General features: G+C 34.7%; 1 protein-coding gene across 1 annotated transcript; it reads left to right on the plus strand.

Annotated features, from left to right (window-relative positions):
* Nucleotides 1-2,498: 2,498 nt before the first annotated feature.
* Nucleotides 2,499-4,889, plus strand: LOC134280621 (uncharacterized). Its single transcript, XM_062763064.1, has 3 exons — nucleotides 2,499-2,649; nucleotides 2,787-3,011; nucleotides 3,549-4,889. Exons 1-3 carry the CDS (start codon nucleotides 2,580-2,582, stop codon nucleotides 3,800-3,802), a joined length of 549 nt encoding a protein of 182 aa, XP_062619048.1. The 5' UTR covers nucleotides 2,499-2,579; the 3' UTR covers nucleotides 3,803-4,889.
* Nucleotides 4,890-11,186: the final 6,297 nt, after the last annotated feature.

Below are 11,186 nucleotides of genomic sequence, written 5' to 3' on the forward strand. Positions count from 1 at the left end.
GGATGATTGCAAAAGCTCAAAATCTTCTTGAAATATCGCTCTCGCCCGGAAACAATAGTGTTACACACAGACAGAATGTATAAATTTACGACCTTGAACTTTGACCTTTTGACCTCAAAATCGATAGGGGTCTTCAAGAGGCCACAGGGAGTTGTTATGTAAAATTTCATTGCAAAAGCTTAAAGGGTTCTTGAGATATCGCGGGGAAACGAAAGTGTTATAACAGACAGAATTTGCAAATTTATTACCTTGACCTTTGACCCTTTGACCTCAGAATCAATAGGGTTCTTTTTTAGTCCATAGGGAGTTGCTATGCAAAATTTCATTGCGAAAGCTCAAAGGGTTCTCGAGATATCGTGTGGAAACGAAAGCGTTACAGACAGACAGAAAGACGGACGGACAGACCCAAATTAATATCCCCCACTTTTCAAGCGGGGGACAAAAATGAAACAATGCGCAAAAACCAGGAAGACTTAGAAGCAGATACACTGTACCCAATAAAATGGCACAAAGACGGACACTTACAATATTGTACCTTATATTTGCTGGAGATTTGTACTTTACCTCTGGTAAGATATCTTAGTTTGGAGGAATTATAAAGAAATAAATTGTATCCTCATAAATCAAACTTCATGTATATTTCTCTTTAGTATTTTTACACTTATGGCATAATTCAGGCAAACTTTTGACACGTATTACAGAGCTATGAGTAGGAAATACCGGTAGTTCTGAAAATAAATAGATTTTTAAAATTGGAAACACTTTGTCTTTTTTTGTAGCAATGACAAGATACTTCTACCAGTGTGTGGACTCAGAAACGGATGGAAATTGTCAGACAAAAATACAAACAATGGCGAGGGCGGCGTGGTACTTCAAAAATCCTACCACATCTGACGAAGATATCGATAAAATAGATTTGTACAGGCAGTATGTTAAAAACTGCACGCTGTATCTACGAGATCCTAATGTCACGACCTGTGTCATCGAGACCTTTGAATAAATTTAGCCATGTAATGATATTTGGAAATGCAAAGCATGTAATCAATAATTGAATTCTGTAAATCAAACCTTTTTTTGAGAAAGGAATCTTAATAGGATATAATTTATCATAATTCACATTTAAAGCTTTAAAGCTCACTTGGATGCTTATATTAGTAGACGTATTATAACATATATGGCTAATATTGTATAAACATGTATGTTATAAATTAATGTGTTTCCTAATTTATTTCAAAGAACTATTTTAAAAATTATGTTAATAATTATCTAAGTATATTTACATCCACTGATTATTTTTTCCGTTATTTCTTATGAAGACCATTATATTGATCAGTGCATAAAAGACACTAATAAATACATGTAAGCAAGCCACGTGCATGAACAATGGCTGTTCTATCAGATATGCATATAATGGCGTATTCATCTCTAATATCGTACAATATTTAACACATTTAACTTTACTTTGATTTTTTTCTCATACAACTGGAAATATAAACAAAAAATGTCTTTCTTTGTTAGATCGGGAATCAATTCCCCCACTAACAACCAAAGACATTATTTAAATTACTGTCAGCCAAGACTATATATAGAGAGCTCTGTTCTGAATGTTGAAGGTCAAAAGAATTTCTTCGCAAGGGACTGTACAGATGAGGAAAATTTTGCTACTGAGTTTAAGGGATATCAGCTCCCCCCCCCCTCCCGGATAACCAGACCTACTGTGCCACGGACGATAAAAAGGAGCTACAGGGCATACACTGTGTCCGGATATGTCGGGGGGATTTCTGTAACGGACCAACGCCAGCTTCTGCGGTCACACGGCATCTTTCTGTATTTCTGTTTGTCCTAAGTCTATTCATTCATTTCTGTTGATTCGATGCAGTACGTTTGTCCGTGTACATGTACGGAGAAAACTTTTGACTCTCTTTATATACTGTAAAACAGAGTTGTTTCCGCCCATGGTATTCTATACACAACATCACTCGTGAGAGCCGAATTTGATACTAAAAGAGGTTTAAAAAATCGGATGAATTTTTTTTAAAAATTCTGTCTGAATGATGTTTATTAGCAAGGACTTTCACAAGTACTACGTACTCTCAATAAATGACCAATATGGATAGAACTACCCATTGGACCTGAATCCTACACCAACGGGTAATGAAGTTAAAATTTTGATGGAGTCCTATTTGATCAAAACAATGCTTTGCCGAGGGAAATTTTCGAAGATTAAGCATTCATGATAACTGTTTTATTCCGACTCTTCAAATTCTAGAATTTTATAATTGGGGGAAAGGAAGGGATAGCCATTGGTCACCAGCGTGGTCTAATAAGGATACTTGAAAAAGAAATATGTATATATACCTATATACAGACTTAACTTAAGAAATCGAGGATCCGCTCCCTCTGCTCTTCCCGACCTGCCTGCATGGTTGGGCACTGGTATTTAAATTCTTTACTGTGCACACAAGAAGAACAAATATGGCTCTTCGTCTAATTATGCACCCGGTCAATTCAATGGAGGGACATTCCCAAGACTGAAACGAAAGAAGAATCGTGAACCGGGAAGTAGGTAGGTGTCCGCCATGGAGTTGTTTCTGACACTGTTCCTGTGTCCAGTCTTGGTTGGGCAGGTTTACGGGAGAGAAGTACAATGTAAGTCAATTATTAAATTGATTCTACGAATATACATGTATCTTTTAAAAAAAAAAGCATAAAAAGTTCATTTTTCTTACTAAAAGACAAAAGGTAATGTAGGCTATAATTTCTTAAATATGTGAAACTTTTTGTAGCCAAGATATATCATTGTTACCAGTGTGCGGATACTAAAGTGGACGGAAATTGTCAGACGAAGATAAAAACTATGGCAAAGGCTGCCGGGTACTTTCAAGATCCAGCTACATCTGATGTGGATAACGATAAAATAGATCTGTACAGACAGTATGTTAAAAACTGTACAGTGTATCTCAGTGGGAGCCAAGAAACACTCTGTGTCATGGAAACTCACGAATACAGAGGTAAGAAACTCCATTTTATATTTTTTGTTGAAAAATGTATGTAATTGTGTAGGTCAGTTACATATGTCAAGAAAATTATAGTTTTAAGCCTCTTATAACTGAGAATTTTCCCCTTCCCATCGCTAGACTAAACTCCATAGAACGTTAAAATCGAATTCCGATATTCATAATTTATCGAAATGCATCTCAACAGAAAAGGGTAAAAAGTTGTTTTTTAAAGTTTAGTAGTAAATGACAAGCTTATTAAAGTTAGATTTTTTCCCTTATCGATACATTTACGTGTATTGTGAATATGATTTTTTTTAATATTCATTAATCCTGAATCCCTTTTCCGACAAAAAATTATATTGTCAGAATTAAATGATAAATTTATCAGATGGCTGCAATGTTAAGTTCACAATAAGTTGTCATAATACAAATGACAATACATGTACATGTACGATAAACGATTGGTGAGGAAAAAAATCTAAAAACGTATAAATGTATTTTTGTGTTTTATAAGATTATTATTAATTTTACATTATTTTTAATAATTAGGCCAAGTGAATATGTTTATGAGAGACTGCACCGATGGAGTAAATTTTTCCGCGGAATTTACATCTCCGCAGCGCCCCCGCGCGGACAATCAGACGTACTGTGATAGGAAAGGTGATCTCGGGACCTACTGCGTCACTATGTGTCGGGGGGATTTCTGTAACGGACCGGAGCCTTCAGCTGCCGACAATCCTCGTCTATCCGTGTGTCTGTTGTTAACGAACTTCCTTATTTACATGTGTCAAGTTTTTCATTAATGTACCAAGAGTGGATTTTTTGCTTTGTTACAAAATCTGAATGTATTGTAAACGAAATATACGATATGTTCTTTTCTTAGTTGGACTTTGATTGCGTAAAGACAGTCCCAGAAGAAAACCTGATTTAAACGTCCCCCGTCCTTAAAATATGACATCAGATTATTTTTAAGAAGAAGCGAAAGCACCGAGTCCGTTTTTAGAGGGAGACAATGTTTTTATTTTTGATACTCCTAAAAGTAGTTCATATTTCATAATATTTTGGTATTAACTACAAATCCATTTTGCCCCCATCAATTTATTGAATGAGATCATTAAACGCCATTTGTACACTCTGAAGCTTCGTTCTAGTGACTCCCCTCTTAAACTTTTAAAATACACTTTATAAATTATTGGCTTTGTTTGTTTTAGCTATCTTGGAGGAACAATCATTCTTACAAGCTATTGAATGTACATGTATTTAGACGTTCGTGTAAATATGCATACCTCTTAAATTATGCTAAAATCATGTGTTAACGTTTGGAATAAATTAATTTTTGAGAAGGGTTAGTTTGTTTTCCTCCTTTTTTTCTAACTGATTATATCATGAACATGTCATCATATTGTTATAAGGGGAGAAAATTACACGAACTAACGTGTCAATTTAATTTATTTTCCCGTGCGTTGTACATATTAGTTTATTATTAGAGAGGGTAAGTGAGGAATTACTTTGTAATTTGATTTTTTTTTTTTTTTTTTGATATATATACATTTTTTTTTTACATGTACTAGTATTTTTCTTTAATAGAAATGTGTATATAGATCTATAGAATTACGAGAGAGAGAGAGAGAGAGAGAGAGAGAGAGAGATTTTAAAATTTGTTTTCACCTTATCCATTGGTGTCAATTTTCCTTTTTTATCATGTTTTATTATATAAATATTTTGTTTGGTAAAATAAAAGTCAAGTATGATATTGAACAGTACATGTACTTTTAAATGACAATCATCAAGACAAGTTTTAAACCAAAGGAAATCCGATGCCCAGGTTTTCGTTCTATGTACAAAGAATTCTAAGAATTGTGGCAATAAAGATTTTGTTACTATATTTAATCTAGGAGTTGTTGTTCTTGACTTGTGAATTGCCTTGTTGCCATTTATAGATACGATTTGATATCTAAAATGAACTCCTGAATGAAAAACACTTCAGTTTCTTTTTTCTTTCAATTTCCCATTTGGCTTAATTAACAGTATCAAAAATATACTTCCTTTATTCAACTTGGAGAAATTCGACTTCACTAAGGACAAAATAATTTTATCTTCAAGAGAACGTTACAATTTAGGCCAGGTAAAATTAATCTTTAGATTCTCATCCTAATTTACTAAAAAATTGGGGCGGGTGGGCGGATTTTATTTTTTATTTTTTGTAATTGTTAATTTATATATAGGCCTAAGTATCAACAAAACAATGGACGCCACGTACACATTTTTTTTCATTACCTTAATGCAAATATGAATAGATTTAATTCTTTTCATATTCTTTTAAATATTTAAAGAAAATTTTTGCTTTAAAAATTAAATATTTATTGTTAATTAACAAGTTATCAAGTACACATTATACGGCACACCCTGAACAAAATGAGGTAGGGATGCGTGACTTTTTATTTTGCAAAATCTAAATGTTCTAATAATTATTCTACTGAAAAATCTAGGCCTTCTCATAAGTCTGTCTACGATGTTGTAGATTTTGTTTATTTCAAAGCAAAGTCACACAGCTGGAGATCGTTATATATAACTTGACCAGGTGTCATTTTACTCGTCTATTTTTACTTAGTTACAATCTCTCTACATACTCGCTCCTGCCAGTGATGGTATCTATATGTGTTTATGCTATTTTTTCTTCTCTGCCTTCTCTATACTGACAAATTATCTTTTCCTTACACATTTAAACTTCTTTTATTGCCGATTTTTCTCCATTCTTCACATGGCGTTTTTGCTATTAATAGCAACACGCGACTTTTAATACAGACGGGAGATAACTCTTAAACTTTGAACCAAATTCTTACTGAATAAAAATACATGAAAATACCCAAAAATCAAAGTAAAAAAACATCGGGGCGGGACATTTTGAGAGGGGCGGGCGGGGATGAGAATCTAAAGATTAATTTTATATGGCCTTATCCAATTGACATTTCCAAACAATATTTTTCGAAGTTTTAGATTTTTACTTTAAATATTAAAAATTCAAATTTCCAAAAACGATTTTGGTATCTTTCATCTATCGCTTGTTTGGAAAGTTTACATTTAGCAATCTAAAACTCAGTACAATTTTCCGTATTTTGATATTTGAAAAGAAACTTCAAACATCTAAGTTTTAAGGACGTTCGATCCTGTCGATTTTGGTCTTGACTTTTATTTCTAAGATTCTGCATCATTTTTAAGTTTTAACCTTGAATTTAGATTCTACAATGCAAATTAAACTAATCCATTGCAAAAACCGCAAATTAAATTCCATTCAAGACGGATTAAGCCAGGAACTATATTTTGTGGTGGAAGATTTTTTTTCGAAGAAAATTATCATTTTTTCCCTTTTGAACTATATACAGTACTGTTAATTTTAGGTTGCATACAAAGCTGTCTTTTGCAGTGAAATTCGTTAAGCATGTTCTGAAATAACTATCAAATTATTTCTTATGAATTCTTTAGACGAATTAATGACAAATATGGTAAATATATATATATTCTGAAAGTTCAGGGGGAAAAATGAGCTAATTTTAACATAAAATTGACACATTTTTAGTATTATCTAAAGATTTACATCATATACCCCACTTTTGATTGATTGATTGATTGATTGATTGTATACTGTTTAACGTCCCTCTCCAGAATATTTCACTGATATGGAGACGTCACCATTGCCGGTGAAGGGCTGCAAATTTAGGCCTATGCTCGGCACTTACGGCCTTTGAGCAGGGAGGGATCTTTATCGTGCCACACATGCTGTGACACGGGGCCTCGGTTTATACGGTCTCATCCGAAGGACCGCCCCATTTAGTCGCCTTTTTACGACAAGCAAGGGGGGTACTGAGGACCTATTCTAACCCGGATCCCCACGGGGCCCCCACTTTTGATGTTCTTTTTTCAATATTTAAGATAACATTGACCTAACTGCTTAAATTCTGCAAAAGTTTAAGACTTTGAAATAATTTTCTTGCTTATTAAATTTTCAATGCCAGAAAAATCATATTTTGTGAGTGCAGAAAGGTCAAACAATTGATTTTGCGTAGCAGTTTGAAACTTTTATTTAGTAACAATTTTATAGTGTCTTTTTAAAAATAGACTGATAATTTATTTTGTTCCATTCTTTATTTGAATAAAAATATTGGAGGGAAAACGTTGAAGATGTAATTTTTAGGTCACCTGAGTAACTCAGGTGACCTATTGCTATCCGTTTTCGTCCGTCGTCGTCCGTCGTCCGTCGTGCGTCGTGTGTTAACATTTGAACATTTTCAGCTTCTTCTCTGAAACCACTGAACCAATTTCAACCAAATTTGGTATACAGCATCTATGGGTAAAGGGGAACAAAAATTGTGAATTTCATGGTCCCCGCCCCCCTGGGGCCTAAGGGGTGGGGCCAAAACCACTAAAATTAATGAAATCTTTAAAAATCTTCTTCTTTACTCCTGGACATCAAGCAGGCAAACTATTGGCATGAATGTAATGAGCATTGAGTCCTCTACCAAAATTGTGAAATTCATGGCCCCAGGGTCAGGGGTTCTAGTGGCTAGGGCGGGGCTCTATAGATTATAAAGTGAAAATGCATTATTTCTTTGAAAATCTTCTTCTCTGCTCCTGGGTATCAAATACACTAACTAAGCACATAGTTATGATGAGCAAGAGTGCCTCTTCCAGATTTGTGAATTTCATGGCCCCAGGGTCAGGGGTTCTGGTGTAAGGGCGGGGCTCTATAGATTATATAGTGAAAATGCATTATTTCTTTGAAAATCTTCTTCTCTGCTCCTGGGTATTAAATACACTAAATAAGCACAAAGTTATGATGAGCAAGAGTGCCTCTTCCAAAATTGTGAATTTTATGGCCCCAGGGTCAGGGGTTCTGGTGTTAGGGCGGGGCTTTATAGATTATATAGTGAAAATGCATTATTTCTTTGAAAATCTTCTTCTCTGCTCCTGGGTATTAGATAAACTAACTAAGCACATAGTTATGATGAGCAAGAGTGCCTCTTCCAAAATTGTGAAATTCATGGCCCCAGGATCAGGGGTTCTGGTGTAAGGGCGGGGCTCTATAGATAATATAGTGAAAATACATTATTTCTTTGAAAATCTTCTTCTCTGCTCCTGGGTATTAAATACACTAAATAAGCACATAGTTATGATGAGCAAGAGTGCCTCTTCCAAAGTTGTGAATTTTATGGCCCCAGGGTCAGGGGTCTGGTGTTAGGGCGGGGCTCTATAGATTATATAGTGAAAATGCATTATTTCTTTGAAAATCTTCTTCTCTGCTCCTGGGTATTAGATTAACTAACTATGCACATAGTTATGATGAGCAAGAGTGCCTTTTCCAGATTTGTGAATTTTATGGCCCCAGGGTCAGGGGTTCTGGTGTTAGGGCGGGGCTCTATTGATTATATAGTAAAAATACATTTATTCTTTGTAAATATTTTTCTTTGCTTCTGGGTTTTAAGCCAATGATCCAAGTATATATATATTTATGATGAAGAAAGGTGCATCTAGCAAAGTGGTTTTTAATGCCCCCAGGGTCAAAGGGGTTCCTTTGGGGTGAGGTGCACAACTGCTTATAAAGTGGAAGTGCATTTTCTCTTTGTTACTCTGATCTACCTCTGGGTATTAAGTAAATAGAGTAAGCATGCTAAGTTAAAGCTGACATGAACTCTTAAAAAGGCATCAGTTTTCATCTTTGTACGACTTACTACGTTCCTGTACGCCCTTGTCCGCCATATTTCTTCGATTCCGCCATATTAAATCGAAAAATTTGGGCCACCTGTACCTGTTATATAAAGCCTCGCTGATTTGTTTCACTTGAGTGATTTTCTAGCTTGACTGTCGACATGTACACATCTCCGATATCATAGTAGTCATAAATCCATAAACTGACCAATTACATGTTTTAAAAGTAAAAATCCAACAAAAACTTGAACTATGCAGAGAAGTAAATTATTTTTGAATGCATGTGCATTTGCAAAATAGGAAAAAAAAACAACAACACGGAATACATTCATGTATACCTGTCAGCAAAAACCGTTTGAATATCCACGCCTGCAGGTCGAGAATACGCATCGAACGCAGTGATAAAAAAATTACCTGAATACTGCTATCGTTACAGGGATGTGCACATGTCGAAAGAAATGTCCTATTTTACTTTTATTGAAATATGCATCTCAGAAGTCATGTAATCCATTGCTAACTCTACAGTAAAAAAGTCACCACATAGTACTTGGTCCACGACGATCAGTTTATTTGGTCAGGGGAAATTTCAAAGGTGGAAATCTCACTGGAATTTTGGTTGATTGAAAAAAAATGCAAATATTTTTTTTTCTCAAATTTACTACTGTCTGTATATATAAATATGAACAAAATTTATAAACATACCTTAACTACATCAAATCTATTTTATAGCATGCATCATTACGAATCTCTCATCTTTTGACGAGATTTTTCTTGTGAAAGGAGGGGGTTGGGGTGGGGGGAATGCATAACAGTCTCCTAATATAAATAAATTAAACATCTGAAAAATTCATTACGATCAATTATTTTTAAAAAAAAAATATTGTGTACCGGCATTTTTTTTTTTAAATATAGACCTAATATAACTTGATTTAAAGTTATTTATAATTTTTTACACAATAAACGAGTTTGATTCTGTGGTATATGAATGATCAAAATAGAATTAATTAGTGGATCCAGATGGGGCGAGTTTTGGGGGGTTGGAACCCCCCTTTATTTTCGTACACACACAGAGAGATTTTTTATTTCTATGATATAGATATTTATGCGTCGAATAATTTGAAGTAATAAAAAAAACTCTGTCTTTTCTGCTCGGTAGATCTGTAGATGTATGCAGATTTGCTTTCCTCTGTGTACCTTACAACCCCGCCTAAGGACTCTGCATACCCACAAGTAATATGCAAGGAAGATTCCAGCGAACTTTAGCTATACCATTTCAGGACCATCTCCAGAAGTAATGAACTTGTAGAAGTATGCATAAAATATTTTAAATCGAGAAAGGTTTAAAATGCTCCCATAGTATGCAGATGGAGGCCTGAAGGCTCAGTTTTTCTGAGGATAATCTAGCTTTTGCTGCAGTTTTAAATAATATTTTGATTTGAAAGCTCTCTCCACATTTTTTGTTACCGGAAAATACGCAGTAATGTAACGAACAGAAAGGTTACAGGAACCCCCCTCTCGATCTATCCCTTCCCAAAAAGGATTTTAAGGGTGGTAAATAGTTTTTTTTTTTTTTTTTTTTTTTTTTTTTTTTTTTTTTTTTTTTTTGGTTTTGATTCATTTTTTTTTTTGCTTTTCAACTGCTTTTGGAGGCCCCCTTTTTCATAATGTTGCTAAGGACTTGAAGTGGCCGTGGTTTGATTCTATGCTAATGAGTGGTGGGGGAACCGACCTGAAACATCCCCCAGGCGCGAATCCAGAAATTTTTCAAAGGGGGGGTTGAGGTTTTTTATTCTAAAGGGGGAGTTGAAGGCGAAAACAGTTAAAACGTACGTTGTACACAAACATATAGTTAAACTAGTGCTAATTGTAACGGGGACCGTTACAGATGTTCCCCAAACGCTCCCCAACTCCCTTTTGGTGCCATATTCCCTGTAAGCTTCATTAAATAAGACAAACTCTATCCATCTGAGATTTTAACAACATTTACAAAGAAGTGTACAAAAATCATTTAAACTTTAGCATTGCACGCGTGCACATGTGAATGCATTTGCGTTATGACCATATCATCTTGTCTACACAATCTATATTTTTAATACACTGAATATTAAAGTATTTAATCCAAAATAATTTTAAAAATACGCTCATTCAAGTGTATGTTTGATTTTACTCATTTCACGTGCACGCACGTGCATACATGAGCATGGTGACCATACCTTCTTGTAGAAGTCCATTACATCTATCTATGTTCTAAATTCCACCCCGTTTGGGTGAAAACTAAGGGAGTTATAGCTGTTTAAAGTTTCAGCCAATCAGATTGCAGTACATGTACACTCACGTGTATGAATGTGCATGCTGACCATACCTACTTGTAGAAGTCCATTATATCTATCTATATTCCAAATCCCATCCTGTTTGGTTGAAAACCAAGGGAGTTATAGCTGTTTAAATTTTCAGCCAATCAGATTGCAGCGCACGTGCATGCAC

Source organism: Saccostrea cucullata, unplaced genomic scaffold, assembly GCF_032062105.1.
Source record: "Saccostrea cucullata isolate Sc308-1 unplaced genomic scaffold, CSIRO_AGI_Scuc_v1 ctg5842, whole genome shotgun sequence".
NCBI lineage: Eukaryota > Metazoa > Mollusca > Bivalvia > Ostreida > Ostreidae > Saccostrea > Saccostrea cuccullata.

Excerpts from the sequence above, each read along its gene's own strand:
- LOC134280621 (XM_062763064.1), top strand. The coding sequence starts at position 2,580 with ATGGAGTTGTTTCTGACACTGTTCCTGTGTCCAGTCTTGGTTGGGCAG. Across the intron at positions 2,650-2,786 it reads TTACGGGAGAGAAGTACAAT|CCAAGATATATCATTGTTAC; the intron begins GTAAGTCAATTA and ends AACTTTTTGTAG. Across the intron at positions 3,012-3,548 it reads GGAAACTCACGAATACAGAG|GCCAAGTGAATATGTTTATG; the intron begins GTAAGAAACTCC and ends TTTAATAATTAG.